At 45.5% G+C, this 18,208-nt stretch overlaps 2 protein-coding genes across 5 annotated transcripts in view; both read right to left on the bottom strand.

Annotated features, from left to right (window-relative positions):
- LRRK1 (leucine rich repeat kinase 1) overlaps positions 1-2,332 on the bottom strand; it is an 80,154-nt gene extending 77,822 nt beyond the window's left edge. For 2 of the 4 annotated variants that reach the window (XM_051797115.1, XM_051797113.1), the window contains exon 1: positions 1,764-2,323. The gene's annotated coding sequence lies outside the window, so the exon portion shown is untranslated. Of the gene's footprint in view, positions 1-1,763 lie in introns of all 4 variants that reach the window. The other 2 variants (XM_051797116.1, XM_051797114.1) reach the window with 2 other exon arrangements.
- A 1,340-nt stretch (positions 2,333-3,672) lies between these two features.
- The window catches only part of ALDH1A3 (aldehyde dehydrogenase 1 family member A3), a 35,037-nt gene continuing 20,501 nt past the window's right edge, over positions 3,673-18,208 (bottom strand). The window contains exons 8-13 of the mRNA XM_051796555.1: positions 16,870-16,972; positions 15,700-15,884; positions 11,011-11,175; positions 9,021-9,178; positions 7,766-7,840; positions 3,673-6,387 (exon numbers count right to left, since the gene is read on the bottom strand). Coding sequence (XP_051652515.1) covers positions 6,315-6,387; positions 7,766-7,840; positions 9,021-9,178; positions 11,011-11,175; positions 15,700-15,884; positions 16,870-16,972 — 759 coding nt within the window. The 3' untranslated portion in view covers positions 3,673-6,314. The remainder of the gene's footprint in view (positions 6,388-7,765; positions 7,841-9,020; positions 9,179-11,010; positions 11,176-15,699; positions 15,885-16,869; positions 16,973-18,208) is intronic.

Genomic DNA, 18,208 nt, shown 5'->3' with positions numbered 1-18,208 from the left:
AGGAACCAAAACTCACACCCCTGTGCCCCACAGTCTAGGGTGTTGCAGGAGGCTGAGATGGAGGTGATCCTTAATGCCAGATCCAAGCCCAAAAACTGGTGAATTGGGCAATGTTGGGGGACTGGATTCTGCCCTGTAACATGCCGAGTTCCCACTGGAATCAGCTTGGCTCCTGGGCTGAGCTTCCCTCAGCCACTCTGGCAGGCACAGCTGCTGCGCTGGGATCACACATCTCTGCCATGCCAAGGGTGTGATGCCACAGGCAGAGGTGTCAGGGAGGCTCTCACACCTCCCAAAAGCTGTCCAGGTTGTTAACCCTGACCAAGGAGGGGATGAGATGCTTCCAGCCGCTGCCTCCCCTGTGCCCTCGCTGCAGACACACTGAGCAGCTCCAGCAAAAATTAACACTTCCCCCTGTACACACCAACAGACCAGCTCTCTTAGCAACTGCTCAGTTCTGAGGCATTTCCTTGCTCTACGATGGGGACAAACCATGTGCACTCACAGTGACTGTACAAGAAACACCGAACAGGGGTCAGCATAAACCATGGAGGCTTGAAAACCATCCTACTCCTGATTTTTAGCCTTCTACTCAGCTTATTCCCCAGGATGAAACTTTCCTTGTATAGAGTAAAAGGAAAAAAAAAAAAACTTTCAGGAAAAATAGTGGTGTGGTTTTGACAATCAGTTCCCTCTAACTGTAAGTAACTACATGTGTGTTACTGCCACACAGCGCCCATGTAAGCAGGATTTCTGTATTTCAGGACCTTTGTGCAATACAAAAAAACCCTGGAGAGTTTACCTTAAGCAAGGTCAACTCAACTGTAACACGTGCAAACACCATGTTTTGATTTGATTTAGAGAGAAGGAATCTATAAGATCTGCAGAATCTCATTCAGAAGGAGAAGGACCACACAGAATACACCTGAAGTGGGATTTACATCCATTTCAGACACTTCCAGTTTCTCTCCCAAGAGCTGCTACTGCCAGCTGTCAGACAGTGCCCCAGCACATCTGACTGTGCTTGTACCATTCACCTCCTCTCCCCTTCACCAGCCTGCCTGGTCTCATCCCGTGTATTGTGCCTAAACCCAGCCAGGCTCCCAGAAACACCGCGGTTTGCCCGAGATCACTTCCCAATTCATGAGAAATCTGCCGAAACTTCAGTTCTTCGCTCAAAACACCTGTTGTTTTTAAGAATCCCTCCTGTGATGGGAACAGCACGGATCTGAGAGGCCCAAGGGCACAGTCCGGGTGGGAATGCACAGACCCGCCTGCCGTCACACCGGGCAGGGTGATGGTGAACCTGGGGCTGAAGTGGCCGGCTCGGTGCCAGCACAGGGACCCCCTGCCCTCCTGGGGACCCCCTTCCCGCCGGGACCCGCATCCTTCATCCTTGGGTGAGCTCTGCGCGGCGAGTCAGCCCCTTTCTCCCACACCACTCTCGACTGGGGAGAGCCCAGGCACTACACCGCGATTCGGGGGGGTCTCACAAGCCTTTCAAGGCACTTTCCAGTGGCCGAAGCGAGTCCCGGGTGCGAGCGGTGCCCGCCGGGCCGGGCGGGACGGCCGGGGAGGGCGGACCGGCAGCGCCCGCCGCCGCCCTGCGCCTGCAAACTTCCCTCCCAACTTTCGTTTTCTTTCTAAAAAAGCTACTTTCCCCCTCCCTCCACCCCGCTCTCCACCTGAACCGCCCCGGCGAGCCCCAGCAGCCTCCCCTCGCCGCCGGGCAGGTGGCCGAGGGGGCACCGAAGCCGCGGTACCTCCAGCGTCCCGGGCCGGCGGTCGCTGCGCCGCTGCCGCCTCCTCCTCCTCCTTCTTTTTCTCCTCCTCCTCCTCCGGCGCCCGCCCGCCCCGCTCAGCGGAGGGAGGCGGCAGGAAAGGGAGCGGGGCAGCGGCGCCTCCCCCGCCGCGGTGAGGGGCGAGTCCTGCGGGCCGGGCCCTCGCCTGCCCCCGCGGGCAGGGCTGGCCCGGAGCGCTGAGGGAGGGAGGGAGGGCACAGGGCGGCACCGGCCCCGACCCGCGCGCCCGCCCCCACACGGCCCCGCGGGCCCTGCCGAGTGGGTTTGTTTTTTTTTTTTTTTAGGAAAAACCAGACTGGGAATTGCGGGGGCCGGAGCGGGACCCCCAAGCTCCGGCGTGGCCCTCCCGCCCCCCGGCCGTGTGGCTCCCCGGGCACCGCTGCCCATCGGCCCGGCACGGCCCGGCCTTACCGGGCTGCTCCGAGATCTCCGACTTCCGAAGTTGGTCCTTCCCCGGACGCGCCGAGTTTGCTCCCCGTTGGAAGAGCAGAACGAGATTGCTCTCTCTCTTCGGAAGGAGTCAGCCGGGCTGCGCTCCAGCGCTGGGCTGGTGTGCGCAGTCCTTCCCCATCACTGACCCGTTCCTCTCCGGGAGCCTCTGACAAGCCTGGAACTTTCCTGGACAAGCCTGGAATTTTCCCCACCCATTGGACCTACTAAGAAAAGACCATTTCTGCGTGCCTTTTGCTCTGCTACTCCCAGGGATTCTGTAACTTAAATACAGAGGATGTTTTTTCTTCCCTGGTCCGTACTTAGCAATGGGTCTCTGATGGTCATTTAAGGATGGAAAAAGCCGTGCCGACTCACTGAATGACTGTGGCAGCCTGAGATATGCCTGGGATGCTTCTTTGGAGTGATTATGGAAACAGAGAGGTGCTTTTACCTGTGTTTGGGTCCCCATCAATCAGTCTCAAGCTGCAGCCATAGACAAGAGAGTGAGAACACACCTATACCATCATCTTTTAACTTTTAACACAGCTAAAAACCGTGTTACCCTTTACACCTCTTAATCAGCCTGCTGCCTTTTACGCCTCACAGCCCAGCTCTTACCCAGACATTTCTTACAGCTTTTTTTTTTAAGCACAATTGTTTGAAAATGCACTAAAATAACTTTTCCCTTTATTATGACGGAAACTCTAACTTCCCCAGGCAATAATTCATCCACACATTCAAGCTAACTTTTCCCTTTTTCCCTCCCCAAATCTCATCCCACTCTTCCTTTAGTATCCATTGATTGTGTCACTCACAGTAATTCCTTTGTATCTCCAGTCTTCCCCTTTCTAGAGTCTAAAAGCTTCTGAGCGATGCTGTTAGCAAGTGGAAAATTCAAGGAGTTTGGCTTGGCCTGTGTAGGGAGCTGAGAGGTATTTCTCACACATCAGATGGGAAGAGAATAGAAAGACAATGGAATGTTCTTGCTCTCTATCTACATCACAGATGAGGGAAATAAGACAGGAATGAGAATGCATTTAGCAGAGTCACATTAGTGGTGGATGAGTCTCAAAGGGGTCTAGGAGCAGACAGACCAAGGCAGGAAGCCCCATCTGTCTGCATGATCTCTTCAAATACTTCCATTTTGGGTCTCACCTCAGAAGGAAAAGAGGATCCTTCTGACTTTGTGCTTGCCCCTGCCAGCTGCAGCTCCACTCTCCTCCTCCCTCCACTCACAGTAAACGGCACAACTCACACAAGTGGCTGTTTGCAGGGTGAGCTGCACACCCACACTCCAGCTTTTATGTGCAGAGCACTGACCACACTTAGCACTTTACTCTTTTAAAACAGGCCAATTCTTCACAAATTGTAGAAATTAATCCAAGTGCAGATTCCCTCACAGTTTCCCGGTGAGATACTGAATCCTCAGACACACCCGTTTCACAAAGTTAAACATTTATTAGGAACAAGAACTATTACAAAAAAAGATACCCATAGTCTAAATATATACATGAGGTTTAAACATAGCATTTTCATGTACCTTTAGCTATAAAAATACATTAGATTAACTGTATCCTAATTTATAAATATAGTTTTTTTTCTTTTAAAAAAACAACTAGTATTTCATATGAAAGCCTTAACTGTGCAATGAAAGAAATATATATACCCTCTAAGGGGTTATTTTAGTTAGTGTCTAGTGTTATATAACTTAGAAAATTCAGTGTGTAGAGTCAAACCCTGATTTATACAATAAGAGATAAATTGAAAAATGTAAAATTTTTAAAATACATGATTTTAAAAACATGATAAGGGAAAAAAGTGAAATATATATCATACACATAAAGTCAGAATAGTAGGATTTAAAGAATTTTAGATGATTTCAGTTTCCACCACTGTTTATCAAAAATACATCAGAGATACATCAAGATAACCAGCCTTTTACTGTTTGCCTCACCTCCCTACTGTCTGGCTGCAGCCCAAGAAAACCCTCAGGTAGGCAAGAGTAAAATGTTTGTCTGAAAAGATGTTTGCACTCTAAGTGTTTTACAAAAATAAAAACTTATGTACAATGTTCCCATTTGGCCTTTCACGGGGAAGGGAGGACATTTTCGTCACTGGATGGGGAGATTTACCTGTCTCACATCCCATGGAAGGACAGGCACCTCGTTACAACTGTTGGAGGTATGTCATGTAAGAAGTTAAGTGGTGTTGAAGTGCAATTTCAACGTTCACTAACTAATAAGGAAGTTTAGGCTCATGCAAACATTTTCCTTACTTATTGCCACCCACCTTCCTTCCTCCTCCAAAAAAAGCTCCACTCATGCAACAGAACTTGTTACTGACTATCTCCGAGCAAAGGAAGGTACTGGTTAAATCCTTGCTTGCAGCAGAGAAGAGAGGTTAGACCTGCATTTCTGCTTCAAGCGCTGACAATTGGAAAACTCCAGGCAGGAATCTTTATGAGTGTTCCCTGGAGATCTGTTGATACGCCATAAGGAACCTCCATGGGTTTGTTCTCAGAGGACAATCCCAGTGGGATCACCTGAACTTCCTAACAAGCTGTCACCACTAACTCCTGCACACTCACAGCTCCTGCAGACTGGGACTTGCCGTCCTTTTGCCAGTGGTTCTCCAGTAGAGTCAGGAGGAGGAGGAGGGAAAGCAGTGAACCCAGGAACTGAAGACAGTGTGTGGCCTGTCATTAATCCCCTAATAATGTCTGGGCATGCAAAGCAGTTACTGCAGGAGGTACTAAGATATGAACTTGGTGTGACAGCCACTCCATGGACAGCTGTGAGCAAGAGACAATCCAACACAGTTGGTTGCTCAGTGAAGGATCAACTACTCCATGTGGCTACGAGATGACAGCACTCACAGGGATAACCACTGCAAAGCTCTGGCACATTTAGGTCCAGCCATAGCTTATCCATAGTAATTGGCTTGTACACCCACCTCTTTAGCACTTGGTGGTGCTTGGGAGCACCTGCCTTTTCATACTGCACTTCCAGTATGTATTTTTAAGCTACATTCACACAGGATAAAGAAGCAGTGAGAAGAGCTTATAGTTTTATGCTCACAACAATAGCCCTGGCTCAAAAAATATAGAGATGTTCACAAAGCCTGAAAGTTACAGAGAAAGAGAGAGCAGGACAGCTTCCTGCAGCTCTTCTGCTCTCTCCCCCAGGTCAGAAAGACTGGTGTAGGGTGTTTTCTGTGGGGTATCTGCCATGCTACGTGCTCAGCATCCAACCTGGTGTCATCAAGGTAAGTACAGTGCAAAATCCTCCTGCAAAAAGTGCTGTAGTGAAGGTTTGAGATACAACTGTGACTCACTCGGAGCCAGAAGGGTCAGCAAGTCAGTGACTTGCATTTGCAGCATGTGTAGTGTGTGCACACCAAAACATCAGGTTCCAAAGATACTTGGAAGTCTAGTTCTGTTAGGTGAAATACTGGCCCCAAAGGAGTCCTCTAGGAAACTCCCACAAATCTCATTCAGGGCTAGAATATCACCAGTATGGAGAATGCATGTATCTTTACAGAGACTAAGATAGCTCTTTCAAAGAGAAGTTCATTACAGATCCTTCCATGAAAGCTTGCACTCAGATTCCAAACTCCAGCTGCAATGTCCACGCAAACTCCACCAACTCCAGCCAAGTTGTACTAACCCTACCACTCGAGTCCATCTATGCCAAGTGAAACCCAAATGCCTCTGAAGTTGTCTGCCAGCCCGTGCTAATGGTACCAGCAATCTCTCTAACATGCCAGGCATGTCCACGTCCTTCAGGGTACAATTTGAAAGCAGATGTCCTGCAAACACCATGACTGACCATCATTTTAGCCACAGGTAGCAGGCAGACGAACGGCCAGGGAATTGCACAGTACAAGAGTGTACTGCCAGTAGGGTCAGGAAAATCAGTTTTTGAAGAGCCAGTTGATAAAATGGAGTCCAGTAGATTCAGTGTTTCTAGAGGAATAAAGACAGGTGTTTCCATTTTCCTTCCTACCCCTCCCCTCCCCCTTGCTCTGAACACATCCCCCGTGTGTCACATTCAGAGTGTCAGCATTTTAGGCCTTCTGTTCTCATGGACTCTTCTGGGAGAGTTTGATGGTGACTGTTTTCACTTCAGTATACTCTGCCAAAGCATATTCACCACTGGAAAAGAAGAGAGAGGAGGGAGAGGGACAAACAGTTGTAGCATGTTAATGTGTACTTCCCTAAGAGAAGAGAGTTCTACATGTCTGCACTTTAACTTCTCATTGCCAGCTGCTGTAGAGACATCAGGCCATTAAAACCAGTTCTGAACCAACTTAGACCAGCTATTGATTTGTCCCACCACTTCTAATAACTGCTAAGTGCACACAAGGACATACAACTTTTGTAAAAGAAACATGGAATGCTTCTGGTCACTGTAACCCACAAGGTGACACCTTGTGACTCTGCCTAACGAAAACTGAGTGCTGCAATGAGCAGCCACAGAAGAGTCAGCCACATACATGCAGTAATCAGTGCTTAGTCAGTAATTAAAAGTTAATTTTTCACTGAAAGGAAGCTTCTATCTACAAGTTACCATGGCATTTGTTCCAGAAACATACTGATAAGAGAGCCCACCACTGCATTAAATGGTTGGTGGAAACTGGCTCTATTCCCATGCCTTGCCCAAGGGATAAAGCCCTGACATCCTTTAATTAGCCAGGCAGTCAGGCAAAGTAAACCATAAGGTCTCAATATATCTATGTCCCATTTGAGGATTCATTCATTTGCTGTGCTTAGCAAGTGAGGCACCTGAATGTCCCAGAGCAGCAGATGCACCAAGAACAGCTACTGGGAGTGGTTCCTGGACTTAAATCTGGCTTGTGAAAGAAAAAGTGCTCTAGATTCCTCTAAAGAGTCTGCTGAATGGTGTAAGAAAATCTGTCTCCCTCCTATACAAGAAAAAAATTAGGATTTAAGAAAATTTCTCAGCTCACCTCTAACTTATGGGATGACCTTGGTTTAAAAATTTCAGCTTTAGTAACTAATTAGAGCTGAAATGTCTGGTATTCCCACTGCAACAGGTCAGGTTGGGGAAGAGGGACAGAGGGTCCTTCTGTAATTTAGCAGCAAGTTTGGAAGGTGGGATGTAGAATGATTTTGGAGATCATTCATTCCCACTGGAAGAGGTCCAACTAGGAGCAATGATACAACAGCCAAGGGAGGCCCAGATACCACCAGAGAAAGGTGGAGAAGGTTTGGGGTAAATGCCAGTGTCCCCAGCCAAGGTGTCACACTTCTCTCTTGATCTAAAAACCTAACCACTATAGAAAAACGCTTCCAAGTGGACTTGCTTGAACTGGAGTTATTAAAAGTTTATAAAACATATGAAGGTACTCCTGAAGGAATGCTTTACATACACGCTGTACTGGCTTAGCACCTCCCACTGCAGCCTGCTGCAAGCCTGATAGTTTAAAAGCAAATTCAACAGTGTTTTCACAGTCACAATTGTTATTGCATTCACCACCCACATATAAACAAAATATTGAGTAAAACTTACAGTTCTCTGCCATTGCCTGACATTTTAAAGCCACCGAAAGGAGCCTGTGCATAGAGCGCGTTGTAACAGTTGATCCTACAATAAAAACATCAATTTTTAAAAAGACAATTCAATACCAAAGAGAAGCAAGATGATAACAACAACAACAATACAAAAAAGGGCTGAAATCTGTCAGTTTTTTCTTTATACAATTCGGTCACTTGAGAAATCAGATTTTAGCAATTAAACCTTATTTTGTTGCAGAAACACAAAACTTTTGAGTGGTACTCAGACTGACCCACATCTCACTTCATAGTCTCCAGTGGCAAAGACTTTCATGCTAGAGTGGGAATTTAGTCCTTGTTCAGAGCTGTGATTAAAATAAATAGTCCAGCCTATTCCCTAGTTTATGAAGCACATTCTGAAATGAACATGTTTACTCCAAAAGCTGTCTAAACACCCACAACCAGGCCCAGCATCCGCTTCCAGGTATAGAAAAAGATTTGGACTGTATTAAACAATTGTGTTGCAGTAAAATGAAAGCACTGTGCCCATTTCTATAGACATGTGGGAGAAAAAGCTAATGCAGACACTTCCTCAGCACCTCAGTAAGATCAAGTGACTGAAAAGGGACAGCTATGGCTTGTGCTGTAGGTCTGCAGCTCCATGTACAGCACATGTATCCTTCAAAGCCCAACATCCCATTTTTACTTAAATATTTGAGGCAGATTCTTCAAGTGCCAGCTCTTGAAATCAATCCTTTGTGTGCATCAAAATCAGACATCAGATCAAATTCCTATATTGAGTGGGAAAAAAAAAATCAAGATTCCATCTTTAAAATGATTCTAATATAAAATAAGGAATTCTGTAAGCAATAATAGCTGCTCTTTGTGACAGTGGTGTGTTGCCATCTACTGTCCACACTGGTTTGTGCAGCAAAGACCCAGCTGGTGGTGCCTGAAGATCACGACACACACACACATAGGATTTGAAAGGCATCATGTCTGGTGGAATTTACTACAGTTCCGACATTTCCAGGGTTGTTCAGACAAAGAACTACATCAACTGAAGGAAAAACCAATTCATTTCTCGACAGACTGTCGATTCCTCACCACCTTATTTTGAGGAATGGATGTTGTTTCTGAGCAGCATAAAGAATTAAACAGGTTACTAATACATCTCACCTCCAGCATTTATACGTGATTGCAAGTCATAAAGCCCTCTCCCCTCCCAGGAAACCAACTCCCAGCCCACACTCCATTCCCACACTGCTCACCAGACCGTTCCTGACTGCAGAGCTGAAGCCAGAGTTAAGGCTCTGTCCAGGTTCTTTGTGAACACCGCGGCCGTGAGTCCGTACTCGGTACTATTGGCTCTCCTTATCACCTCTTCTATATTCTTGAACTTCATAATTGGCTGAACTGGCCCAAAAATCTGCATATATCGATTAAACTTTAGTACAGGAAAGCCTTTGGTAATCACGGTAATTCTGAAGTAATTGGAGTCAGATGCTTTGTTTGGATAATACATTTAAAATGTTACATCCTAGCCTTCTAGAAAGTCACTGATAGAGTCTCTTAAAAACTACTAATGAAACTTCAAAGGAAGCACAGTGATGTGCTGTATACAGTGCTAAGATCCAACAACTAATGGATCATTTCTAACAATCAAAACAAGCAGAATTAGATCTGGACAAGTTTCAAATGCTTCATCCTTACTCCTTGACAACTCTCCTTTTGAACTCTAAAGCTGAGTGTACTCAATTAGCAATTAACATATTTCAAGGACTGCAAGTTTCCTTCCTTGATTTTAACTCTGGTTTTGTCACTGTGTGCACTTTATTTGCATGCACTGCATTTACCACGTCTGTGTTTGACCACAAACTTGGCTTCCCAGGCCTCACAGCACAATGAACCCCACTGAAGGTGAGATGGAGACTCCCTTGTCACTTGGGCTACCTTTAGGGTCACAGAAGGGTTTCTAAATGTCTGTTTTGGGATATCCAGGTATTTAACTGGAGCCTCAATCCTAGGCAAAGGGTGAACATGCATTTGCAACAAAACTGCAAATGAATGAAACTGGATAAGCTTCATGAATCATGACTTGGGATTTGGAGTCAGTTCATTAAGAAAAGGCCTGTCATGGGATTTTCAGCTTTTTCCCTCTATTTTTAGAATGTAACTCATGCCCTGAGTGACTGATATCTTTCCCAAGTTCCTTAGAGATTCTGTGGCAGATCTGAGACATTTAAACATCCTGCCAGGAGTGAGCAGCAAGCAGCCCCATAAAAAGCACTAGGCTAAACTATAAAATACAAGTGCCAGTTAGACTTTGGCAACTACTTCTTTTCCATTGGGGAACACGATGAAAAGTAGATTAACTTCTATTTCAAAGGAATATCACAGGATCTAATCACATGCAGCTTGTTCAACATTTCTGCAGATGAATAATGAAAGCCAGAGTATTAGATCTGCACTTTGCTGGCTTTGAGCATGTTTTCATATAGGAAAGAAATGGTCAGCCTCAGGGGATTTTGCCATGAGAATGGAATCTGGGATTGTTTGAGACACTAAGGCTACTTGAGAGAAGTTCTTCAGTGGCCATTCCTTCCCTCCTCACCAGCTGCAGGCCCCAGAGTTCTTTTCCCATAAAGCTTAACTCTGTCTTTAGAAAAACCTTCAAACTTTAGGACAAAGAATAAATAGAACTGCTCCATCCTGCCACAGTTTCTATTACTTTTACTCAGTTATTTATATTTAAAATCAAGGATTCAGACAGAAACCCCTCCATGACCGTTACTACTAAAGAGGTATTTATCCAGGTAAGGCATGTGCTCATATTTTGCATTATATCAAATTCTCCTGAAATGAGAACTAAAAACTCTAGAGTAGTGTTAACTACTGTGTTTGTATCTGGGTTTGTTCTTGTCCAGTGAGTACACTCACAGAGCTAATTCTCTTTTGGAAAACCAAAGAAAATGAGGGAAAGCAGCAAGGCATTAGGAAGGAATGGCAAACAGACACTTATAAATTGCATAAAAAATGCTGCTAAAACATTTTGACAGTTTTTTCTGTTCTGCTTTTTCCCTTCTCCTCTTACAACTCACACACAGAGTCCAACCTGAAGCTCATCTTGCAGATACTTCATCAGTAGAACAGATTACTTCTACCCTCCTCTCAAGTTTTGATTTCAAACCACAACCATACCTCTTTCTTTCCCATTTACAGTGGTAAATGCAGATGAAATTCCAGTGACTTGTACTGTACCTCTTCTTTGGCGATCCGCATGTTGTCAGTGACCTCTGAAAACACAGTGGGTTTTATGAACAGGCCTCTGTCCTCAATGGCAAGACCCCCACACTCCAGCTTAGCCCCTTCTTTCTTCCCACTTTCTATCAGCTCCAGGATTTTATCAAACTGTTTTTGGTCAATCTGTCAGACACAAAAGGAAAAGAAACAGCAGCGCCTTTATTATCGTGGTTCCAGAGACCAAGTCAAGGAACGTGGCCCAGGGGCAGGTTTGCAGGGCACTGTCAAACCAGGTCAGTTAACACCTCAGTTTAGGATAGGACAGTCAGGTAACAAACAGGGTGAGAGACAAGACATGGGCACAGCCCTGAGCCACAGGAAACAGAAGGTGAAGTTGCATGTGATTGTGTAATCTGATCTAACAGTTTGCTGCCACATGGAGGGGTCTCCCCACTTTCCCTCCCTCTGTGTCCTGGATATGCACTCCCACAGCTCACCTCACTCGAGCTCTAGGACTTACAGACCTTCTTCAACCACTGATTTATCTCAGTAGCAGCATGAGAACAGCCTGAGATGGGTTTTGCTGGGCTCAGCAAAGGGATCTGACCAACAGAATTGCTGCAAGGGAGGGAGAATCAGGGTAAAATTCTTACAGAGGTGTTTTAAAAAGAGTAAAACTAACAAAAAGCTTGACAAATGTATTGAGGTGGTTAAATAAAGGACTCCACCCACTGGTTTGAGGTGCCCTGGCAGCCTGGGGGGTTATTCTGAATGCCAGGTATCTCCAGATGCTTGTGCTGTTCAATCCCCCTCCCTCAGCATCTGTTTTTATTTCAGCAGGGACAGTTGCCAGTTGGGACTGTTTACATGGAGTGTTCCACACTTGACTCCTCCAGATTACAGACTATATCCTGTCCCTAGTTAATCCTGGCCACACACAATCCAAGTTTTCATGCTTTTAGACAAATATCAAAGCTGCAGGAGGGTGTCCTTGGGGTACTTCTGCTACACAGAGAAAACAGAGAACAGCACATCTGCTGCCACACAGATGTGTGTGTCTCTCATGCACTGTGGACAGCTTGTACCAAGTGCTTGTGTTCTCTCCAGTGTTAAGGTGCTACCCAAGGACACACTTCATACATGCTACTGCACGAGGAAATGTGTGTCCTCATGTAGGATACAGTGTCACACAGTGAGCTTGGCAGGTGTCAGACACGTTGTCTATTTGCCTGGTTGCTTAGTTGCCAAGTGTAAATAATTTGAAAATATCTGCAAGTGCTTTCCATCCCGGCATGTCTGTGATCCAGACCAATCCAGTCCATCCACTTCACATCACAGAAAACAAAACAAGGATATTTATACAGCTGTAACTTGTTGCAAGGCAAACTACAGTTAGATGAAAAGACACTGGGGAAAGAAAACATTTGTAAAAATGACATGCAAGGGTGGAACTGTTTGTCATTGTAACTAGAGCTTGCAAGGCTTGTTTAAATTCTGTCCCCTACTCCACTATTATTTATGGTTCAAGCATTGACTTCTATTAAAAACACATGATCTGGTAAAGCAAATTCTACTATTTATTCATCTAATTCAATAGAGAAGGAGGTTTCTAAGGATGACTGCAATGCCGAAAATCTGAGAACCCCCAAATCTTCATCTCTTGCTTCATTTAAGTCAAGACCACAAGAAGTTTTTCCTTTTCAAATTCTAGCATTTGTAATCCTGCAAAATAACCCACAACTGGGTCCAACAGTATTGGAAACAGACCCTTTCTACTTACATATTTTACTTTCACACTTTAATCCTGAGGTGCATGTATACAGTCAAAGGAAAATATTCACCATCTTATAAATCAAATGATATGTTTTAGGCTGAATAACTCCTGGCTAACAATTGCCATGATTAGTGTTAATTTTATTCCTGTAGACTAGGTCTTACAGTCCACAAATGCCAGTATTTGGGGTTCTAAAATAGCAAAAGTAGTGTAGTCTTGTTCTAATCTAATCCCTGTTCTAGTCCACCAGGACATTAGTCTCATCTAATGCAGTTTGCTGTTCCCAGTTGTATGATGCCCTGGTTAACCAGTTTGCCATCTGTGCAGATTTACTTTATTGCTTCCTGTGATACAGCTCCCAGGAATCCAAAATTAAAAATTGCCCTTGGTCTGGATTTGGGGTTGGCACTCTGCTCAAACAGTCCTGATCACCCCACAGGTTCCTTGTGGTGTCCTTTGAATTCCAGCCAGTCAGCACTGCCAGACACATGTGAGTTTTGGAGAGGTCTCATCAGAAGCATGCCTCATTTCTGTCTAAATTTAATACTGTTTAAAGCTGACCTAATTTTGATCAGAGCAGTACAGTTTATATCAGCATAACCCAATCCTGCAGCTGACAGAGTCTTTTCCCCACATCCATGCAATGAGCACCCATGCCAGTGCCCAGTAATGCACATCAGGGAACTGACCTGAGTAAAACATTTCTTCCTCACTTCCAAAAAGGCTGCATTAGACCTGAATCAGCCCATTCCCCAAACCAGTTCAGTGCAATGTAGGAAGAAACAGCTGCACATGGGACCACTTTTCCAGGACTAGCTTACATCAACTTCTTGTGGAACAGGATTGTCATCACCTACAGATGATGTAGGACCAAAAAGATCATGGGCTACAAACCCTGTCAGCCTAAAGGTTGGCTCCAACTCCTTCCCACTGTTGCCTTCTAAGTGACCATCCCAAAGTGGGATCTATGCAGCAGCATGTGGCCATTTTTGTGATGCTGTTGTGTATGTTCCCCCTGACCTACACAAAAGGAGAATGAAAGCAACAGGCTGGATCTGAAGCACCTGATGGGGAGAGATGAAGAAGAGGAAGACAGATTATTTTTTCCTGGTGATTCTTCCCTTATCCATCAGTTCAAGATAAAAAAACCCCTCACAGCCAAGCAGGTTACTTCAGGAACAGGGAAAAAAACTGGAAACTTCACAATTGAACAGTAACTTGTGGGCAGGTGTGAATCTTTGCTACTTTAGAAGGTATTTTAAGTCCTTGTGACACTGCATCATTTCTCTCCTCTGCTGAAGATCCTGTGTGTGCCCACAGCATAGGCTCCAGAGAGCAAGGAACCAGAGCTGAAGAGGAAGAGGTTGTTCCTTTGCACTGGTAACCACATAAAAGCTTTGGGATTTACAGTTTCCTCCCCCTCTCAACACCTTCCCATCTTGGGCTTTGACAGTTGCATGCACAGGAGTTCAGGTGTGTGGGGGTGTGCTATCTCCCCTAGCTACAAGTGTAACAGGTAAGCCAGAGCAGGGAAAGAAGACAGATGGGCCATATTTAAAATCTGACCAGACACTGCTGACTGGACTCACTGTTACCCTTAATTACAGCTCTGTATGCAAGGAGTCTCCCTTAAGCCACAGTGATCCCAGAGGATGGTGCTGTGCCATAGTTGTGCCCTGAGGAGTGCTCTGGCAAGAGCTGGGAGCACAGATGAACTGAAATAAGCAGCCCAGTTCTATGTGTTCCAGTCACTGCAGGGTGTTTCACCCTTTAAAACCTCACTTCCTGTGAATTTAGGGGCTGTTCTCATGAACTCAGTGGTCTCTGTCAGCACAGCCAGGTGAACATGGTCCTGATGGGACCAATAACTGCAGCTCACTTACTGCTTCTGCTGGATAAGGTTTAGGATGATGTCATATTAAAAAATACCAAACAACAAACAAATGCCCAAAGCTGGCAGCCCTTAACAGAAGGTAAGAGTAGACCTTGAAACAGCTTGAGGGTCAGCTCATCTCTGCAGACAAGTCTCAGCATGGGAGTATTTTTCTCAGACTTCTGAGCAGTTTGAAATCTCTTTCTAGGCAAGTTACAGGGCTGGATGCAGCCTCAGCATGAACAGGGGGTGTACATCATCTTATTCCCCATGCAGGAGGACATGCCATGCATGATTCATGTGCAGATTCAGGTCCAGATAAGGGGAGGCAGATGTCCCCAGAGCCATCTGTTCTCTGAGGGATCCTACACAGCATCAAGGAAATTAAACTCACAATGCAGTGCTGAGAACAAGAGGCCTTGGCTAGAGATTTCTGGGAATTCTGCTTTATTTTTGGTAGCAAACAGTGGGCCTGTTAGAAGATCTGACCCAAGGATCACCTTCCTCCAGAGCTCTCCAGCACAGCTCAGATTGCGTCAAATGCAAAAACTAAGAGGAAGGCTCTGGAAGCATTGAGGAGGCCAGTCCTGACAGCAGCTTGGCATGGTTCTTCCTCCTAATTCAGCTGAAACTTTTCCAAAGGAAGGGAGCAGAGAAGGAAACTGAGGACTCAGGAGTCCCTGGGCTCTAACTACTTGTCATCACCAGCACAGCCAAGAAGCTGAATGGCCATTCGGCTGAACTCTTCTGAGCAGTGCTATGGCTCAGTGCAACGTGCTTTGTGTTACTGGACCAGGAAGACAGCCCCTTCCTTAGAGTTGGATAAGAACTGAATTAAATACATTTGTGTTTTTAAAAAAAAAAAATTACAACATAACATTTCAACAGTTGTGATTAATTGATATTTAAAATGGAGAGGAAAAATAAAGCCATGATACATTACTCACCCCTCGGCACTTCTGCTGGGACCGTATTCGTAAAGATAATATTTACACAAGGAAAATTAAACAAAACCACAACCAAAAACCAAACAATAAACTGTTCTCAGGCACACAGTTACCTGGGGCCCTTGTTCAGTTCTGGCATCAAAGGGGTCTCCAACGAGTCTCTTCTTGGCAAACTCCACGCTGCGCTTGACGAACTCCGGGTAGATCTGCTCCTCCACGAACACCCGCGAGGCCGCCGTGCAGCACTGCCCCTGGTTGAAGAACACGCCTTGGTGGGCACATTCCACTGCCAAGTCCACTGCAAGATGGCCCAGGAGGAGGGAGAAGTGTTACCACATGCACAGTTTCGACCCTTCCAGTGTTTCTTTTCTCTTTGGAAAAACTCCTCAAAAAAAGGCTGACGGGTGGTCTACACCCAGTGGAGGCACTCACAGGGCCTCCCACTGCCCCCAAACCAGATCTCTTATTGTACCCACCCCCCCTTCCTGCCTTTTGTCTCAAGGTCTAGTTTGCCATAGTTCCTGATACCTTGTTCCACAAGGACTCACTGAAGGCACTGACCAGCTTTTCTTGCTGTGGGAATTCAAATGTGGATTCCTGGATACCATGCATTGATTCCTAAAGACTAGTTTCAGTAGTGATTATTCAGAAAGCAGTGTGCCAGCTTTGGCCAGGTCCTTGCAAGGCTCCCTATTAGCAACTGGCACAAATACCTCTGATTCCAACCTCTGCTGTGCTGAGCAGGAGAGTGGAGAATATTTTCCTGATGCCCAAATACAATTTTCCAACTATTTTCATGGTCACAGGTTACACGTATCTCCTAGTGTAACAAAATCACAACAAAACTTGTTAAATGAGCCCTGTAGACCTCCAGGATAGAGGTGAAGGCTGGATTAGATCAGGTCCTACAAAACTCTCCTGTCACAGGAATGCCTGCACAGGGGCTGCTTTCTAGAAAACTGCTTTCCCCCGTGCTTGGCTGAGGCTCTGCAGCACTGCCAACCAAAAAGAAAGCATACAAACAGCAGAAATACAAATGCAAGATTTATCTGCAACTGCAGCCATCCCCAGAGAAGGCAACACCAGCCATGGGAATGATCCCTGCCCCGGGGAAGAGCTCCAGCGATGCAGAACTGTACCCTGCTCTAAGACAGAGGTTTTCTCCAGGCTTTGGGGTGGATGTGGTGGCAAACCCCAGCCCTGTGAGCTGCCAAAGGACAGCAGAGACACACAAACCCCACCATGCTCAGCCTCTTACAGCAAACCCAGCAGCCCATACTCACAGTCTGCGTCTGCACACACGATGCAGGGGTTTTTCCCTCCCAGCTCTAATGTCACCCTTTTGAGGTTGCTTTTAGAAGCAGCTTCCTTGATCAGTTTGCCAACCTGCATCAGTGAGACACAAAGAAGATATGAGTTTTTTCCCCTGAAAATCTCAACTCAGTGTGCCAAATGTGATGCTGACAAGGGTGGAAGAGCCCAGCAGGAGGCTGAAGCAGGTAGAAGTCAAGGAGTCTGAGTTTCCTACTGCTGTGCCAGAATTAAGGTTTGGTTTAGGCAGATCTGAAAGGGTGAGCTATGTGAGAGAGCTACAGGATCTGTACCCTGAAGTTATCTGCTACTCAGAGCTGTAGAACAAGGCATTTCCCACCCAGTGCAACCCAGCCAGCAACACTGGCAGTCAACTGGCTCCAAGGGCTACAAGTTTTACTTTTAAAAATTGCAAATTTAAACTTCTTAAGAGTAAATCTTGCCAAGTCAATGATAGGAACTCACTGTTCCTATCTGATAGCACTCCCACACCAAAAAGCCATGCAGTGATTTTGACATTTAGGAGAAAACTAATACTTTCTGACAGTTTAGGCTGAGGTGCTCCACACACAAGAGTAGCTGAGACATGTTCCATCCGAGGCAACACCTGAGGATGTCAACAGAGAAACTCCAACTAGTCTGCCATGGCACTTTCTGCTCAGGAATCTGCTCTGACCACCTATTGGCATTTATCTGGCCACCCTCTCCTGAAGGGGAGGATTTACTCTGCTTCCAGAGTTTAGTCATCTAATTTTGTTAGAAAGAGTAGGAATTAAAGTTATTTGGAAGCTTTAGTTGTTAGGACAGGTTAACTTCTTAAGAGTGACCTTATATTTGAATTTGTTTCTATTATAACTGATTTTCTTGTATTTTACCTTTGCACATGGAAACCTTATTACTGCCTAAAAATACTGTTTCCCTGGAATGGAACTGTGAGCAAGGAAAGCATGGGGCAGCTGGCTGGCAGTTACAGGTCTGTATTTCTCATGTAACTTTGTAACTCGAGCATGACTCCGAACTTCGCAGTACAGATCATCTCTAGTCACTCAGAGCTTAGTCCTGGAGACAGCAGAAATAAGTGATACATCATAGCTTTGCAAGAGGCATTACTACAAGCTAGCTGGCCAAAGAGGAGTAAGTTAATAAAGTAAGAGAAAAGAAGAAATCTAGATGGGAAAATTCTCATGGAGTTTAAGATCAGTATTTCCAACCTGGCACTGAGCCTGAGCTGGGGCTTAAAAACTAAGTCAAAATATATTTTGAATTAGCTTCACTTCCTGGCTCAGAAACAGTAGCATTGTGCTGCAAATA

Source organism: Manacus candei, unplaced genomic scaffold, assembly GCF_025592945.1.
Source record: "Manacus candei isolate 608988 ecotype Guabito, Panama unplaced genomic scaffold, ASM2559294v1 h1tg000046l, whole genome shotgun sequence".
Taxonomy (NCBI): Eukaryota; Metazoa; Chordata; class Aves; order Passeriformes; family Pipridae; genus Manacus; species Manacus candei.
The sequence above is the reverse complement of the archived record's forward strand: the minus strand, read 5'-3'. Positions and strand labels throughout refer to the sequence as shown.